General features: G+C 43.8%; 1 protein-coding gene across 1 annotated transcript in view; it reads right to left on the bottom strand.

The window, feature by feature from the left end:
- Window positions 1-17,466, bottom strand: part of COL21A1 (collagen type XXI alpha 1 chain) — a 536,987-nt gene that overhangs the window by 136,308 nt on the left and 383,213 nt on the right. Inside the window, exons 17-19 of the mRNA XM_069726746.1 lie at window positions 16,536-16,589; window positions 6,977-7,021; window positions 6,061-6,114 (exon numbers count right to left, since the gene is read on the bottom strand). Coding sequence (XP_069582847.1) covers window positions 6,061-6,114; window positions 6,977-7,021; window positions 16,536-16,589 — 153 coding nt within the window. The remainder of the gene's footprint in view (window positions 1-6,060; window positions 6,115-6,976; window positions 7,022-16,535; window positions 16,590-17,466) is intronic.

Genomic DNA, 17,466 nt, shown 5'->3' with positions numbered 1-17,466 from the left:
CCCATCCAAAAATATCTAAAACTATTAGACAAACTAGAAGATATCTCATTTAACGCATTGTAATGTGAGCAACAGAAAGAAAGTATATTGTGTGCTACCAAACAATGAATACATGAGAGAATCTAACCCAAACTAGATACACTATAAGTAGGGCAATTTACGTATCTACACCCAAGAATGCCTGCCACAGATCCCTGCCTCAACGATCCTGCTAAAGATTCACCCAATGTGCTTCAACGAGAGACTGTTAATTCTTCCATGTAGTTTGTTTACAGAGTACAGCGGAGGTTGGATTTATCTGTGGGATCCCTACCCCAAAATTAAATTGAACAGAAAACTGATAATTCATGTTTTAGTCTCCCTTAGGTATGCATGCAAAGATTATTTGTCAACTGTTTATGACATTATATAATACTACTAGATTGTGGCCCGATTCTAACACATCGGGTATTCTAGAATATTAGTAAGAAGGAACATAAACCAGCTCACCCGTGATTCAGCAACCAAACCTCGGGAGCACGGACCCGCTGTGTCCAGGCGTGCAAGATCCAAAAAAAGAAAGAAATGTCCAGCTTCACCGAGTCCGTAAAAAAGCGTTTTCTTTATTAATCATGATTAAGGGAGCCTAGTCTCCAGAAACACGTTGAGATTCTTACCCATATGGTTGTGCTGAAGTCTGTATCCTCCATGTTTAAAGTTTGTGAATAAAGAAAATGCTTTTTTACGGACTCGGTGAAGCTGGACATTTCTTTCTTTTTTTGATTCTAGAATATGCATGTCCCCGTAGTATATGGACAATGATGATTCCAGAATTCGCGGCAGACTGTGCCCGTCGCTGATTGGTCGAGGCAACCTTTATGACATCATCGTCGCCATGGCAACCATTATGACATCTACGTCGATACTGTGCCCGTCGCTGAATCAGAAACGTGGGATTTCTACGTCCATTATGACATCATCGTCGCTGTGCCCGTTGCTGATTGGTCGAGGCCTGGCGGCCTCGACCAATCAGACGCGTGATGTCTACGTCCTGTATGACATCATCGTCGCTGTGCCCGTCGCTGATTGGTCGAGGCATGTCGGCCACGACCAATCAGAGACGCGGGATTTCTACGTCAATACTATGCCGGTCGCTGATTGGTCGAGGCCGCCAGAGACGCGGGATTTCCAGGACAGACAGACTGAAAAACCCTTAGGCAGTTATGTATATAGATATATATATATACTAGATTGTGGCCCGATTCTAACGCATTGGGTATTCTAGAATATGCATGTCCCCGTAGTATATGGACAATGATGATTCCAGAATTTGCGGCAGACTGTGCCCGTCGCTGATTGGTCGAGGCAACCTTTATGACATCATCGTCGCCATGGCAACCATTATGACATCTACGTCGATACTGTGCCCGTCGCTGAATCAGAAACGTGAGATGTCTACGTCCTTTATGACATCATCGTCGCTGTGCCCGTTGCTGATTGGTCGAGGCCTGGCGGCCTCGACCAATCAGAGACGCGGGATTTCCAGGACAAAAAAACAGACAGACAGACAGAAAGACAGACAGACGGAAAAACCCTTAGACAATTATATATATATAGATATTGCTGGACGCGATGGGAGTATAGTAGTGCTTGAAAGTTTGTGATCCCTTCAGAATGCTCAATTTTTCTGCATTAATTTGACCTAAACTACATGAGACTTTCATACAAGTCCTAAAAGTAAAGAGAACTTAATAAAACAAATGAGTCAAAGAAATTAGACTTTGTCATTTTTTAATAAGGAAAATGTCTGTGAGTAGCAAACGTATTAGGTATTAAACGTTCAGGATTAGCAGATAAATTGAAGGTAAAATTGTGATTTCAATCAATGAAATGACAATCAGATGTGAGTGGCAATCTGATTTAATTACATCCTTCATGATATGGCTATTTCCTTTATTTTATTTTATTTTTTTTTCATTTTTGTGTTTTACTCCCCTTCTTCCAAGAGACATAACTTTTTTTTATAATTCCATCCCCATAGCCATATCAGTGCTGTTTGTTTCAGGACTAGTTATACTTTTGAATGACATTATTTGTTCTGTCATTTGGTGTACTAGAAATAGGAAAAAGATGATTGACCACTTCAGTATGAGTATGCAGATACCAAACATGTATAGTTTTCTATTTATTTAAGTGGGGAATAAAAACTCGGAAATTCATTAAGAAAAAAAATGGAGCTTTTGTCACCATTTTCCAAGACCTGTAATGTTTTAATTTCTCAAGATATGGGGATGTTTGAGGACTTTTTTTTTTGCACACTGAGCTGATGTTTTTACTGGTAATATTTTGATCGCGACCGGGTGTCAGCTGACTATCGCAGCTGACATCCGGCACTATGTGCCAGGAGCGGTCGCGGACCGCCCCCGGCACATTAACCCCCGGCACACTGCGATCAAACATGATCGCAGTGTTCCGGCAGTATAGGGAAGCATCGCGCAGGGAGGGGGCTCCCTGCGTGCTTCCCTGAGACCCTCGGAGCAACGTGATGTGATCGCGTTGCGGCGAGGGTCTCTTACCTCCTCCTCCCTGCAGCAGGCCCGGATCCAAAATGGCCACGGGGTTGCATCCAGGTCCTGCAGGGAGGTGGCTTACCAGCACCTGCTCAGAGCAAGCGCTGGTAAGCCTGCATGAGTGCACGTCAGATCGCTGATCTGACAGTGCACAGAAAAGTGTCAGATCAGTGATCTTACACTATAACATGATCCCCCCCTGGGGCAATGTTATAGTGTGAAAAAAAATATTCACGTGTAAAAAAAAAAAAAAAATTCCTAAAAAAAAAATAAAATAGAAAATATGTTGTTCCTATAAATACATTTCTTTATCTAAATAAAAAAAACAATAAAAGTACACATATTTAGTATCGCCGTGTCCGTAACAACCCGACCTATAAAACTGTCCCACTCGTTAACCCCTTCAGTGAACATCGTAAAAAAAAAAAGGGGGCAAAAAACAACGCTTTATTATCATACCGCCAAACAAAAAGTGGAATAACGTGATCAAAAAGATGGATATAAATAAAGATGGTACCGCTGAAAGCGTCATCTTGTCCCACAAAAAACGAGCCGCCATACAGCATCATCAGCGAAAAAATAAAAAAGTTATAGACCTCAGAATAAAGCAATGTAAAAATAATTATTTTTTCTGTAAAATAGTTTTTATCGTATAAAAGCGCCAAAACATAAAAAAAATATAAATGAGGTATCGCTGTAATCGTACTGACCCGAAGAATAAAACTGCTTTATCCATTTTACCAAACGTGGAACGGTATAAACGCCTCCCCCAAAAGAAATTCATGAATAGCTGGTTTTTGGTCATGCTGCCTCACAAGAATTGGAATAAAAAGCGATCAAAAAATGTCACGTGCCCGAAAATGTTACCAATAAAAACATCAAATTGTCCCACAAAAAACAAAACCTCACATGACTCTGAACCCTAATATAGAAAAATTTTAGCTCTCAAAATGTGGTAACGCCAAAAATATTTTTTGCAATAAAAAGCGCCTTTCAATGTGTGACGGCTGCCAATCATAAAAATCCGCTAAAAAACCCGCTATAAAAGTAAATAAAACCCCAATTCATCACCCCCTTAGTTAGATAAAAATTAAAAAATGTATTTATTTCCATTTTCCCATTAGGGCTAGGGTTAGTGTAAGGGTTAGGGCTCGGGTTAGGGCTCGGGTTAAGGCTAGGGTTAGGGCTAGGGCTAGGGTTAGGGTTGTGGCTAGGGTTAGGGTTAGGGCTAGAGTTAAGGCTACAGTTAGGGTTGGGGTTGGGGCTAAAGTTAGGGTTAGGACTAGGGTTAGGGTTAGGGCTAGGGTTAGGGTTGGGGCTAGGGTTAGGGCTAGGGCTAGGGTTAGGGTTGGGGCTAGGATTAAGGCTACAGTTAGGGTTGGGGCTAAAGTTAGGGTTGGGGCTAAAGTTAGGGTTAGGGTTTGGATTATATTTACGGTTGGAAATAGAGTTGGGATTAGGTTTAGGGGTGTGTCAGGGTTAGGAGTGTGGTTAGGGTTACTGTTGGGATTAGGGTTAGGGGTGTGTTTGGATTAGGGTTTCAGTTGGGGGGTTTCCACTGTTTAGGCACATCAGGGGCTCTCCAAATGCGACATGGCGTCCGATCTCAATTCCAGCCAATTCTGCGTTGAAAAAGTAAAACAGTGCTCCATCCCTAGCGAGCTCTCCTGTGCGCCCAAACAGGGGTTTACCCCAACATATTGGTTATCAGCCTACTCAGGACACATTGGACAACAACTTTTGGTGTCCAATTTATCCTGTTACCCTTGGGAAAATGCTAAACTGGGGGCTAAAAAATAACTTTTGAGATAAAAAAAGATTTTTTATTTTCACGGCTCTGCGTTATAAACTGTAGTGAAACACTTGGGGGTTAAAAGCTCTCACAACACATCTAGATGAGTTCCTTAGGGGGTCTAGTTTCCAAAATGGTGTCACTTGGTAGGACTTTCAATGTTTAGGCACATCAGGGGCTCTCCAAACGCAACATGGCATCCCATCTCAATTCCAGTCAATTTTGCATTGAAAAGTCAAATGGCGCTCCTTCGCTTCCAAGCTCTGCCATGCACCCAAACAGTGGTTTATCCCCACATATGGGGTATCGGCGTACTCAAGACAAATTGTACAAGAACTTTTGGGGTCCATTTCCTACTGTTACCCTTTGTAAAATAAAACAAATTGGAGCTGAATACATTTTTTGTGAAAAAAAGTTAAATGTTCATTTTTATTTAAACATTCCAAAAATTCCTGTGAAACACCTGAAGGGTTAATAAACTTCTTGAATGTGGTTTTGAGCACCTTGAGGGGTGCAGTTTTTAGAATGGTGTCACACTTGGTTATTTTCTATCATATAGACCCCTCAAAATGACTTTAAATGAGATAAATGGTGTTGTAAAAATGAGAAATTGCTGGTCAACTTTTAACCCTTATAACTCCCTAACAAAAAAAAAAATTGGGGTTCCAAAATTGTGGTGATGTAAAGTAGACATGTGGGAAATGTTACTTATTAAGCATTTTGTGTGACATATCTCTGTGATTTAATTGCATAAAAATTCAAAGTTGGAAAGTTGGAAAGTTTTTTTCACAAATAAACGCAGGTACTATCAAAGAAATTTTACCACTATCATGAAGTACAATATGTCATGAGAAAACAATGTCAGAATCACCGGGATTCCAGAGTTATAACCTCATAAAGGGACAGTGGTCAGAATTGCAAAAATTGGCCTGGTCATTAACGTGCAAACGACCGTTGGGGGTAAAGGGGTTAATTGGCAAAACTAAAGTGATTTGAAGTTTTGTGTTTTTTTTTTTCATATTTTTTTAAACCTTTTCACTTTTTACTGTATTTGTTAATCCACTTAGGGGATTGAAGCTGTGATCATCCGATCGTTTGTGATATACAAGCGAGCTTTCTAGCCAATGCTCGATACTCAATCGAGCTTTGGGATGTTCGGACGTGCTCGTTACTCGATTGAGTATCGCGGATGCTTGAGCACCATGCTTGAGTCCCGGCCCGTGTTTTTTGTGGCTGTTAGACAACCAATAAATATTCGGGGATAGACTGCCATAAAAGGTAATGCCTTTGTCATGCTGGTTACTGGCATTACTGTGATTGGTCGGACGCCTTGCATCATTGGGTCTTATAAGACCTGGTGATGCGATGTTTGGCACACTTTCCTGTCGAAGTAGTTTATAGAGAGCTGATCTAGGAGGAAAAGCTTGGATTAGAGCAGGCATACATTCAGTGCCTAATTGCTATTGCAGTACTTGCATACTTCTGTGCACCATTAAAACAAAAGTGTTTTTTAGGGCTACATACATCCTTCACCATATCACCAGTGTCATCATGCTGCCCTCACTCCAAATATTTAGAGGGTCATCATGTGGAGTTTAAAAAACAAAAAAAGCATGTGTTGTAAATGCATTTACAACTGGTGAAGCATAACACAAGGCGTCACAGCAAGTAGAAAAATAGTACAAGCAACATATATGTGGTGACATTTTATATACATACTGGAGTTCCTGGAGGCCCTCTGACACCAGGTTCCCCAGAATGTCCTGTTTCACCCTGAGTAATTCAAAAGAAATATATTATCAGATTGTGACATAAAATTTAAGGTTTTTGTAAACCAACATTTAGCTGCAATCAACCCCCTCTGCAAATTAGGTCTGTTAGCAAAATTTATAAACATTCAGTTTGCACTAAAACAATCAAACAAGAACAATTTTAACAGTTGAACACAAGCAATATAACAAGCGATTTTTCTAAATTCAACACGAAATGTCACTTTTAATGACTATTGCAGTTTCATCCTGCCTTCTGTAAGGAAGCTGAAACTGGGAAGCCATTGGACCTTATAATAGAACTATGAGCAGAAGAATACCTCAAAGACCACAATGGCTGCGTTGCAGAAGTCCTGGAAGTTTCTAGAGTGGCCAAGTTGGGCTGTGAAGAAGGCAAGTGCAGCATGCAAATCCATGATTATTAGTGAACTGAAGGCTGTTGCCTATTAGGAATAGACTAAAGTTCCTCAGGAATGCTGTCTGAAGCTGGTTCAGACAATGCATCACATTCACTGCAGCGTCATAATAGCCAAACATGCCCTACTAAGTATTAAAGACACTTGTCATGAAGGGGGTGAATAATTCTGAGATTGCAGAAGTCATTAATAGACGTGATTATTTTGTGTTGAATTTGGAAATCCACTTCACATTAGTTGTGATAAGCTACGGTATTTAAATTGTTCTTGCTTAATTGATTTATTACAATTAGCAGAAAGTTTATATATTGTATTAATAAACCTAATTGGCAAAGAGGAGTTGAATATTTTTATATACAATTGTATTTTTTCATATTTTGGTGGTATAATGCTCACATGAATAGTTTAAAGTTTAACTTTCCCATTACATAAAACAATTTGATATCATACCTTCAAACCACTAACACCATCACTTCCAGGAATCCCTGGTATCCCCTAATTATAAAATAAAAAAAAAAACACACAAACATATTAGGTAAATATCTCGTAAATATATACATGCTGACAGCCACTAAGTGGTTGTGTCTGTTACTCTCAAATTTAACTTTCATCAAGTATTACTTAGTCAATACTTAGTAAATACCGTTTCAGAACATCTTATACCACTGTTGTGCTATTCGTCTGTTATTCCTTCTAGACATTTTTGAAGAAATTGACAACTAGATGTTACCAGTCCCTACAAACTCTCACACTATCCAATCCACTCAGTGCTGTTAGAGCTAAGCTGAAAAAAAAACATGTTGCTTCAGCTTCAAATTTTTCATTTCCATAAGGATGACAGGAGAAAGTGTACCATACAATATGTTGTGCAATTTCTCCTGAGTACATCGATATCCCATATGTGGTGGAAATATAATGTTTGAGAACACGTCAGGGCTCGGAAGGGAATGAGCAGTGGATGTTGCTGAGTGAAAATTGCATATCTGCCATTGTAGTTCCTGTGCATTACAGTGCCAATATGTCATAATGCTCAGTACATTGTAGTGTCCATACATTGTACTGCCCATATTTTGTTCCCACCTCATGCTTCTGGAGACACTCAACACGTGAATTAAGAGGGCTCTCATCGCTACAAAAATGCGACACATGTGAACACTTCATCCTTAGTTAGTTAGGTTAGCATCCTCAATAATCAGAACCTCCCACTCCCGTCTCCAAGACTTTACACGTGCTGCGCCGATTCTTTGGAATGCACTACCTAGGTTAATACGATTAATCCCCAATCCCCACAGTTTTAAGCGTACCCTAAAAACTCACTTGTTCAGACTGGCCTACCGCCTCAATGCATTAACCTAACGATCCCTGTGTGGCCTATTTATATATATATTAAAAAAAAACAAAAAAAAAAACAGGTTCCTCGCATCATGTTCTAATTCACTTTATGCAGTTAATAGCCCTCTGTGTCTGTACTGCTACATACTTAGGCAGTTAACTGGTTCATGCAGCTTTACATGAACACCCGAGCCTTACACTATGGCCGGTCCGAATAACTAAAGCAATTGTTACCATCCACTTCTCGTATCTCCCCTTTTCCTCATAGTTTGTAAGCTTGCGAGCAGGGCCCTCATTCCTCCTGGTATCTGTTTTGAACTGTATTTCTGTTATGCTGTAATGTCTATTGTCTGTACAAGTCCCCTCTATAATTTGTAAAGCGCTGCGGAATATGTTGGCGCTATATAAATAAAAATTATTATTATTATTATAACACTAAATGTAGTTTAAGCAGACTGGGGCTCAGAATAGAGGGGCATTTGAATTTGGGAGTGCAGAAATTGCTGGATTTCTTTTGGGGGGAGGAGTCATAGTGCATCTCTGAGCCTTTGTGCTACCAGTAACGTGGAAGCTCTTTATATTTCCATTGACAGACGAGAGACCTACATAGGGGCTTTCTTTGTGGATCGAGATGAAGCGTTTATTGCGAACATTTTTCGTAACATTTATCACACTATCATATGGATCACATTTATCCTGCTCTCTATGCTGAGCAATTTCATCATAGCTTCCACCTAAATCTCCAAATTATGCGATTTAGATGAAACACCTGAGTGATCCATTCAGCAGAGTTACTCTGGACTCCATCTGGCCTCTGTTCAGCGTCCTTTTCAAAGGTACACAAAACTCTGTCTGAACGCACTATTATGCATGCTTAAAAAAACAGAAACCACTAGACCATAAGCCAGATGGCATCCACAGTGTCTTTATTTGCCTCATTATAGGGAATATTCCACCAGTGGATCCGTCTGAATCACATATTTCAGAGATTTATATAGAAACCCCGATGTAATTGCTCAGCGTAAAGCACAGGATAAGTGTGAGCCGAGTGTTACTGTGATGTTTGGTAGGCAGAATAAACAAATTAGCAGCAAATCAAAAGTTGGTTATATTTATTTTCTCTCTGTTTCTCATGTGTTATAAGCGATTAGATTACTTTATTCTCCAGGTCGGTGCGATTACAGCAATACCAGATTTAAATTGTTTTTTATGTTTGGCTGCTATCACACACTAAAAAAATGCTTTTTTTGCAAAACAAACTGTTTGCATCACCATACTTTAAGAGCTAAAATTTGTATATACAGTATTTCTCTTGACAGAGTCACTTTAGGATTGTTTTTTGCAGGACGAGTTGACGTTTTTATTTGTAAAATTTTACGTCACATTACACTTTTTGATCGCTTTCTATTCCAATTTTTGATAGGCAGAATGAACAAAAAACAGCAATTCAGGATTTGTTTTTTAGGTTTTTTTATTGCTGCTCATCGTGTAATAAAAGTCATAACGCAGCTTTATTCTTTGTGTCAATACTAAGCACACTGCTAATGTTTTTCTGCTTTTATGCAATAAAAACTATTTTAAAGAAAAAAAAATTGTTTTTGCATTGCCATATTCTGAGAGCTATAGCTTTTATATTTCTCCACTGATGGAGCTGCATGGCAGCTTACTATTTGTGGGACAAGATGACATTTTCAGCAACATAATTTTTATTCCATTTGAGTTTTTCAACCCCTTTTTTTTCCACTTTTTGTTCAGCATTTATGATGAAAAAGAATTTTTTGTCACTTTTTTTTGCTGTGTTCACTGAAAGGGTTAACTAATGTGATTGTTTTATAGGAGGAGTCATTCTGGATGATGCCAAATATGTGCATTTTTTTTTATTTTTTTTTTCATAAATATGCGTATTTACATATTAATTTCAATTTTTAAATATATTTTGTGATTATTGAAAAAATATTTTTACTTACTTTCTGTTAGGAGTCGAGTTTCCTCTGCTGCACAGGGGGAATCTCGATCCATCTCCGCTGCGGTCTCCCATTCTCCTCCAGCCGCAGTGGAGTCTGCTCAGCAGGGACGTCGATCCCAGCGTCTCGCTCAGTCTGACTCTGTGCGAAGAGTTGCTGCTGCTTCTCCAGTCTCTGCCATTAAAGTCAGTGCTGGTCAGCAGCGAGCGGACTTCTCTGGGACTAAGTCCTTGTCTGCACGTACTGAGCATGCCCAGGGTAAGATCTCCCGTTGGAGATCGAGGGTCATGTGCTCAGGCTCTGCAGCACATTCCATTGGTCCTCTTGGCAGGTCTTGGAAGGGCAAAAGTGCTGTAGCCACTTCCTGTGCTGCAACTATATAAACTGCGCATGACCGCACGGCCATGCGCTAGTATTGTCTCATAATGTTATATGTGTGTGTGTAGATGAATGTATGTCGATGGATGACAGCTCCTAAATATCCCTCCCTAGCGTTGTTGTCTGCTCGCGGATGTTGGTAGCTATCTAGCGCCCGACTAATCATCTGCACGATACACACATTACAGCGTCCTCTTGCTGTGTCCGCCTGTACGGCGCCGTGCGCTTGCCTTGCGCTTTCCATACCCAAGCCAGTGTGGTTGGTGGCGTCCGTCAGTGCGGCATTGCTCGCACTCCTGTGCATTTATATATTTATACTTAGTTTCCTTACACACCCAGTTGTGGTGTAGTGCCAGCGAGGGTCTAATCGGACTTCAATCCCAGTTGGGGTTAAGTACGCTGACTACTCGCTCGTGCTTTAGGTGCGGTACCGCGATCCTGTGACGCAACAGGATTGCTCCCTTCACGCTGGGTGAGGTTGAACCCACGTGTATATACTTTAGTGTACCGCCATATAGTCTGTATTTACTAGCAGCAGGTTTTCACCTGCACGGTGGACCCCGGACTGCGAATGCATCTATATCACCTTTCTTGGTGCGTTCCGCCAGTCCTAACAGAATACTAGCGCCAGGGTCTGGCTAGTAAATGATGGACGATCAGCGTTCACAGCGGTACATCCAGCAGCTGGAGGGAATGTTGGCGGCTCTTGAGCGTTCAACTTCAGCTGTGGATGTCACTGCTGTCGCTGTTCAGGCTGCTATTGTTGCTGCAGCCACCTTGTCCACTGCTGCTCCTGTCCCGACTCTAACTCGCCTCCCGCTTCCAGAGAAATTCTCTGGTGACAGTAAGTCTTGTAGGGGTTTCGTGAGTCAGTGCTCTATCCATCTCGAGCTTCTGGCCTCTCGTTTCCCTACAGAGCGGGCTAAGGTGGGATTTATAGTGTCTCTTCTGTCGGACAGAGCGTTGCAGTGGGCTACGCCGCTATGGGAGCGTAGCGATCATGTGGTGCAGAGTGCTCCGTTGTTTCTGAGCACTCTGAAACAGGTCTTTTTAGGACCTCGTGTCACCCATGATATGGCGCTCCAATTGTTGGCATTGACTCAGGGCTCGTCCTTGGTCAGTCATTTTGCCGTCCACTTCCGCACCTTAGCATCTGAGCTGGAGTGGTCGGATAAAGCCCTCATTCCAATATTTTGGAGGGGGCTGGCTGACCACGTTAAGGACGCCCTGGCCACTAGGGAGATTCCCGCCACACTGGAGGAATTAATTACTCTATCCACTCGTATTGATCTCCGTTTTCACGAGCGGAGGTTAGAGCGAGCCCAGTGTAGGCAGAGGTTTCGGCTGGCTCCCACCTTCGCCAAACGTTTGGAATCTCCAGACCAGGCTCCTGAGCCCCATGAGCCTGTGGTAGAGTCTCGAGCAGGATCTAAGTCCCGGACCGCTCGTGCACTCCAGATTTGTCATCTTTGCCAACAGTCTGGACATCTTGCCTCCAGATGTCTCCAGCGGTCGAGGAAACGTCAGTGTCTAGTGGTAGTTGGTGGAGGTGCACTAGACACGGCGACGTTTGCCTCCAAATTGTCCTTTAAGGGGACAATAACATTGGGCTCATCCTCTCAATCGGTGGAACTCTGCGTGGATTCTGGGGCGGAGGGCAATTTTATGTCTTCAGCCTTCGCCCAACGTCACGCAATTCCTCTGGTCATGCTATCTCAACCAGTAACGGTACGAGTGGTGAATGGGTCGACACTGCCCACACAGATTACACATCAAACTATCCCTTTTACTCTGTCCATGTCACCATCTCATCAGGAGATTATATCTCTACTCGTAATTCCTGAGGGAGTTGATGAGGTTCTCTTGGGGATACCTTGGTTACGGTACCACTCTCCTCACATCGAGTGGTCCTCAGGCAGAATTCTGGGATGGGGTGAATCTTGTGGGAACAGGTGTCATCGAGAGTGCGTTCAGGTTACTACTACAGAGGTACCCGCAGATCTCTCCTCTCTCCCCAAGCAATATTGGTCTTATGCAGACGTATTCTCCAAAAAGGCAGCGGAGACTCTTCCGCCCCATCGCCCCTATGACTGTCCTATTGATCTCTTGCCTGGTGCTGAGCCTCCCCGGGGTCGAGTCTATCCATTATCTCTCCCGGAAACGGAGGCAATGTCTCAGTACATACAAGAGAATCTGGCAAGAGGGTTCATCAGGAAGTCAGTGTCACCTGCTGGGGCAGGGTTCTTTTTCGTGCAGAAGAAGAATGGAGAACTACGTCCATGCATAGACTACAGGGGTCTTAATGCTATCACAGTTAAGAACAAGTACCCTTTGCCGTTGATATCTGAGCTTTTCGATAGGCTTCGGGGAGCTAGAGTGTTTACTAAACTAGATCTGCGGGGTGCTTATGACCTGATTCGCATCCGTGAGGGGGACGAGTGGAAAACGGCATTTAACACCAGAGATGGGCACTATGAGTATCTGGTGATGCCCTTCGGGCTCTGTAATGCACCTGCCGTTTTCCAAGACTTTGTCAACGACATCTTCCGGGATATGCTTTCCACCTCGGTTGTAGTCTATCTGGATGATATTCTCAACTTTTCTCCAGATATTGACTCCCACCGGAGAGATGTTGGCAGAGTCTTCGACCTCCTACGGGCAAACTCTCTTTACGCAAAGTTGGAGAAGTGTGTGTTTGAGCAGGAGTCCTTACCTTTCCTGGGCTATATCATCTCCGCCCAGGGATTGGCTATGGATCCTGCCAAACTACAGGCTGTGATGGACTGGCAAGAGCCCCATTCTCTTAAAGCGGTGCAGCGCTTTATGTGGTTCATAAACTATTACGGCCAGTTCATTCCCCACTTCTCAACTCTGGTAGCTCCCTTGGTAGCCCTCACCAAGAAGGGAGCGAATCCCAAATTGTGGTCGGAAGAGGTCTCCAAGGCCTTCACTTCTATTAAGTCCCACTTTGCTAGCGCTCCCATCTTACATCGTCCCGATGTGGATAAGCCATTCCTAATGGAGGTGGATGCCTCGTCCGTTGGTGCTGGAGCAGTCCTCTACCAAAAGGATGCTCAAGGTCGGAAGCAGCCATGCTTCTTCTTCTCCAAGACCTTCACGCCAGCGGAGAGGAACTACTCCATCGGGGACAGGGAGTTGCTAGCAATGAACTTGGCCTTTTCGGAGTGGAGACACCTTCTGGAAGGTGCGCGGTTTCCCTTCCAAGTTTACACGGACCACAAAAATTTGGTCTATTTGCAGACAGCTCAGCGGCTAAACTCTCGCCAGGCCAGATGGTCCCTGTTCTTCTCCCGGTTCCACTTTTCTCTTCATTATCTCGCCGGGGAGAAGAATATCCGTGCTGACGCTCTCTCTCGCTCCCTTATGTCAACTGAGGAGGAGGAAGAGGAGCCTCGGCTTATTCTCCCTTCCGAGAGCCTGAGAACCGTGGCGCCGGTTTCGCTAGAGTCTGTGCCTCCGGGCAAGACTTTTGTGCCCATTAATTTGCGACCGGAGGTTCTCTCTTGGGCTCATTCGTCCAGGGTGGGTGGACACTTTGGGACAAAGAGGACATCTGAGCTACTGGCGAGGACGTACTGGTGGCCGCATATGGTCCGGGATGTCAGGGATTATGTTCTGGCGTGTGTCTCCTGCGCCAAAAATAAATCTCCGCGTCAAAGGCCAGCTGGTTTGCTCTATCCCTTGCCAGTGGCAGATAGGCCCTGGGAGATGGTCGGGATGGACTTTGTTGTGGGTTTGCCCAAGTCTCGCGGCTGTACCATCATTTGGGTCATCACCGATCATTTCTCAAAAATGGTGCATTTGGTGCCGCTGCCGCGGTTACCTTCTGCACGGGCCTTGGCAGCGTTGTTCATTAGACATATCTTCCGCCTGCATGGTATGCCAGACAAAATTGTCAGTGACCCAAAAATTGTCAGTCCCCAGTTTGCGTCTCGGTTCTGGAGAGAGCTCTGTCGTCTTCTCAGTATTGAGTTGAATCTCTCTTCCGCTTATCATCCCGAGACGAATGGGTTGGTAGAGAGGGCCAACCAGACCTTGGTCACATACCTGCGACATTTTGTTTCAGCCAGGCAGGATGACTGGGCATCCTTGCTATCATGGGCAGAGTTTGCACTGAACAACGCCGTAGCCGACTCCACTGGACAAACCCCATTCCTCCTCAACTATGGTCAGCATCCACGGGTACCTGTGCCTATGCCCGTGTCTTCCGCCGACTCCAGGGTGGCAGACTGGGCTGTGGAGGCACGGGATATTTGGGACCGCACTCAGGATGCCATTCGGGCCTCTAAGGAGAGAATGAGGTCCTCCGCCGATGCTCATCGGTGCCCCGCTCCGACCTTTGCTCCTGGCGACTTGGTGTGGCTCTCCGCCCGTAACATCAGGCTGCGAGTTGAGTCCACTAAATTTGCTCCTCGCTACTTGGGCCCATTCAAGGTCCTCGAGCAGGTTAATCCTGTGGTCTATCGTTTGGCCCTTCCGCCACGCCTAGGTATCACCGACACCTTTCATGTGTCCCTCTTGAAACCCGTGTATATGTCCCGGTTTTCCGAGTCATCTGCTGGGACATCGGGTTCGTCTACGGACGATTATGAGGTGAACGCTATCTTGGGGTGCAAGGTGGTGCGTGGTAAAAAATTTTATTTGGCAGACTGGAAGGGTTATGGCCCCGAGGACAGGTCCTGGGAGCCTGTTGAGCACATTCGGGCTCCGCAGCTCATTGCTGCCTTCGAACGTAGCGAGGCCCAAGGAGGGGGGGGCCCTAGGAGGGGGGGTAATGTTAGGAGTCAAGTTTCCTCTGCTGCACAGGGGGAATCTCGATCCGTCTCCGCTGCGGTCTCCCATTCTCCTCCAGCCGCAGTGGAGTCTGCTCAGCAGGGACGTCGATCCCAGCGTCTCGCTCAGTCTGACTCTGTGCGAAGAGTTGCTGCTGCTTCTCCAGTCTCTGCCATTAAAGTCAGTGCTGGTCAGCAGCGAGCGGACTTCTCTGGGACTAAGTCCTTGTCTGCACGTACTGAGCATGCCCAGGGTAAGATCTCCCGTTGGAGATCGAGGGTCATGTGCTCAGGCTCTGCAGCACATTCCATTGGTCCTCTTGGCAGGTCTTGGAAGGGCAAAAGTGCTGTAGCCACTTCCTGTGCTGCAACTATATAAACTGCGCATGACCGCACGGCCATGCGCTAGTATTGTCTCATAATGTTATATGTGTGTGTGTAGATGAATGTATGTCGATGGATGAAAGCTCCTAAATATCCCTGTGATGCAACAGGATTGCTCCCTTCACGCTGGGTGAGGTTGAACCCACGTGTATATACTTTAGTGTACCGCCATATAGTCTGTATTTACTAGCAGCAGGTTTTCACCTGCACGGTGGACCCCGGACTGCGAACGCATCTATATCACCTTTCTTGGTGCGTTCCGCCAGTCCTAACAGTTTCTTTATGAGGTTTTAACTTTTACTAGTCTGATCAATGTCAGTATTACACTAACAAAAGCCTCTTAGACCATGCTCTGAGCATGGTCCAACAGGCTTGCCATAACCGGCTGGCCAGAGGTCATCATGACGAACTCAGGTTGTCATGACAATGATCGAGTACTATCAATAACGTCATGGGAGAGCAGATCAGATGAGAGAGAGAACCCCATCCCTCATATAGCCTCCCAAGTGTTGCGATCAATTTTGAGCTCTGCATTTAGGGCATTAAACAGCCGGAGGCAGTGCAGGCACGACTTCTGGCAGTGTTTGAAGGATCTTGTCTGTCACGTAAGTTGAGCTCCAGGCGACGATCATGCGGGCATAGTTCTTGTGCTGTGCACGATTGCCATGATGTAGCCATACATCAAAGGTTGAGAACTCATGAAGGGGTTAAATGGCAGCTCCTCATGAGCTGTTCTTGGAATACAACTAATTAGCAAGCAGTTCTTTGGTATATCATGCTGCACATTTGAGAATTTGTCAAATGAACAATTTCTCCAGCTATAAATATATATGCATATGATGACTTTTGCAGCTTTGGTATTGAACGGAGAAACACACTTTTTGTGTAGGGGTCCACCACTGTCAGTCTCTGCCTGTGATAGGACTAATCCTAAGCCTTGATTTAAACTGAGCACCAGAGGAATGATACTGTATATACCTGCCAGCCTTACTTCTTGTACCCCTGTGAGTTTGTGGGTGATGGAGGATTGTGATTACCCGCACTCAAGGCTAGTTGTATGGAGCTGTACTTCATATTTGATTGCTACCATTGATTGTTCAATATAGGCAAAGTAATTCCACAAACTAACCACATAAAATGATAGTTTATGATATTTACTGGTAGTCCTCGTTGACCTTCCATTCCTGGTGGGCCTGGCTTTCCTTCTTCACCCTGTAGGAGACAAGAACTATCAACTTATTACTTGTCATTATTATTATTATTACATCTGAAAAATTGCATTAGCAGAGCTGCATGGAGTAGCTGAGTTATGGTTCTCTCACAATAGCGTATAAATCAAACAAGTGCAATACGATAAAAAAAATTGGACCTATGGTATTCAATGACTCAGTGCAGATCTGCAATTTTTTTCAGTGGCATTGGCATGAGGAAAAGTTTGCAGCATGATGCCATTGGTTGTGTATATCAGACAAGACTTACCAACGCAAGTCTATGGGTGCGAAAAAAAAATACGGACAGCAGTTAGACCTTCCCTATAGGGCTCACCAGAATACATTAATAACTATAAAAATTAACTTTTATTTGACAAATACTAAAACCAAAATGAACTAGAACTATATGCAATGCCCAACCAGGCATAAATTAAAATTCTGACCAAAACATGGTGATGTACAATGACCAATTTCTTATTCTTGAGGTGAGAAACTAATTTCAATAACAAAAGTACAGAATGTCACTCACCCTATATTCACCCTAAAATCACCCCTGCCTTGCTGCTGAGGTTGGCACCCTAGCTTGAACGCAATATGGCATCCCTGCTCACCGACTGCTCACCCTACGCATCGTCTAGAAACCCCTAATCTGCAAAGATATCACAATGGTGTAAGAACATTACAACCAACGGGGGTTACCAAATCCAAAAGCCAAACCAATTATCAAGAGTATAGATTAAATGTACAGGTAGTCTCTAAGGGAGAGATGTTTAAAACAGGATTTAGAATGAAGTCCTCAAACTTCCAATTTATATCACTTTAATAGTCAATTCAAATTTATCCATTCAAGAAGTAAGAGCATATTCCAAAATATGGCC

This window comes from Ranitomeya imitator, chromosome 5, assembly GCF_032444005.1.
Source record: "Ranitomeya imitator isolate aRanImi1 chromosome 5, aRanImi1.pri, whole genome shotgun sequence".
Lineage (NCBI taxonomy): Eukaryota > Metazoa > Chordata > Amphibia > Anura > Dendrobatidae > Ranitomeya > Ranitomeya imitator.
The sequence above is the reverse complement of the archived record's forward strand: the minus strand, read 5'-3'. Positions and strand labels throughout refer to the sequence as shown.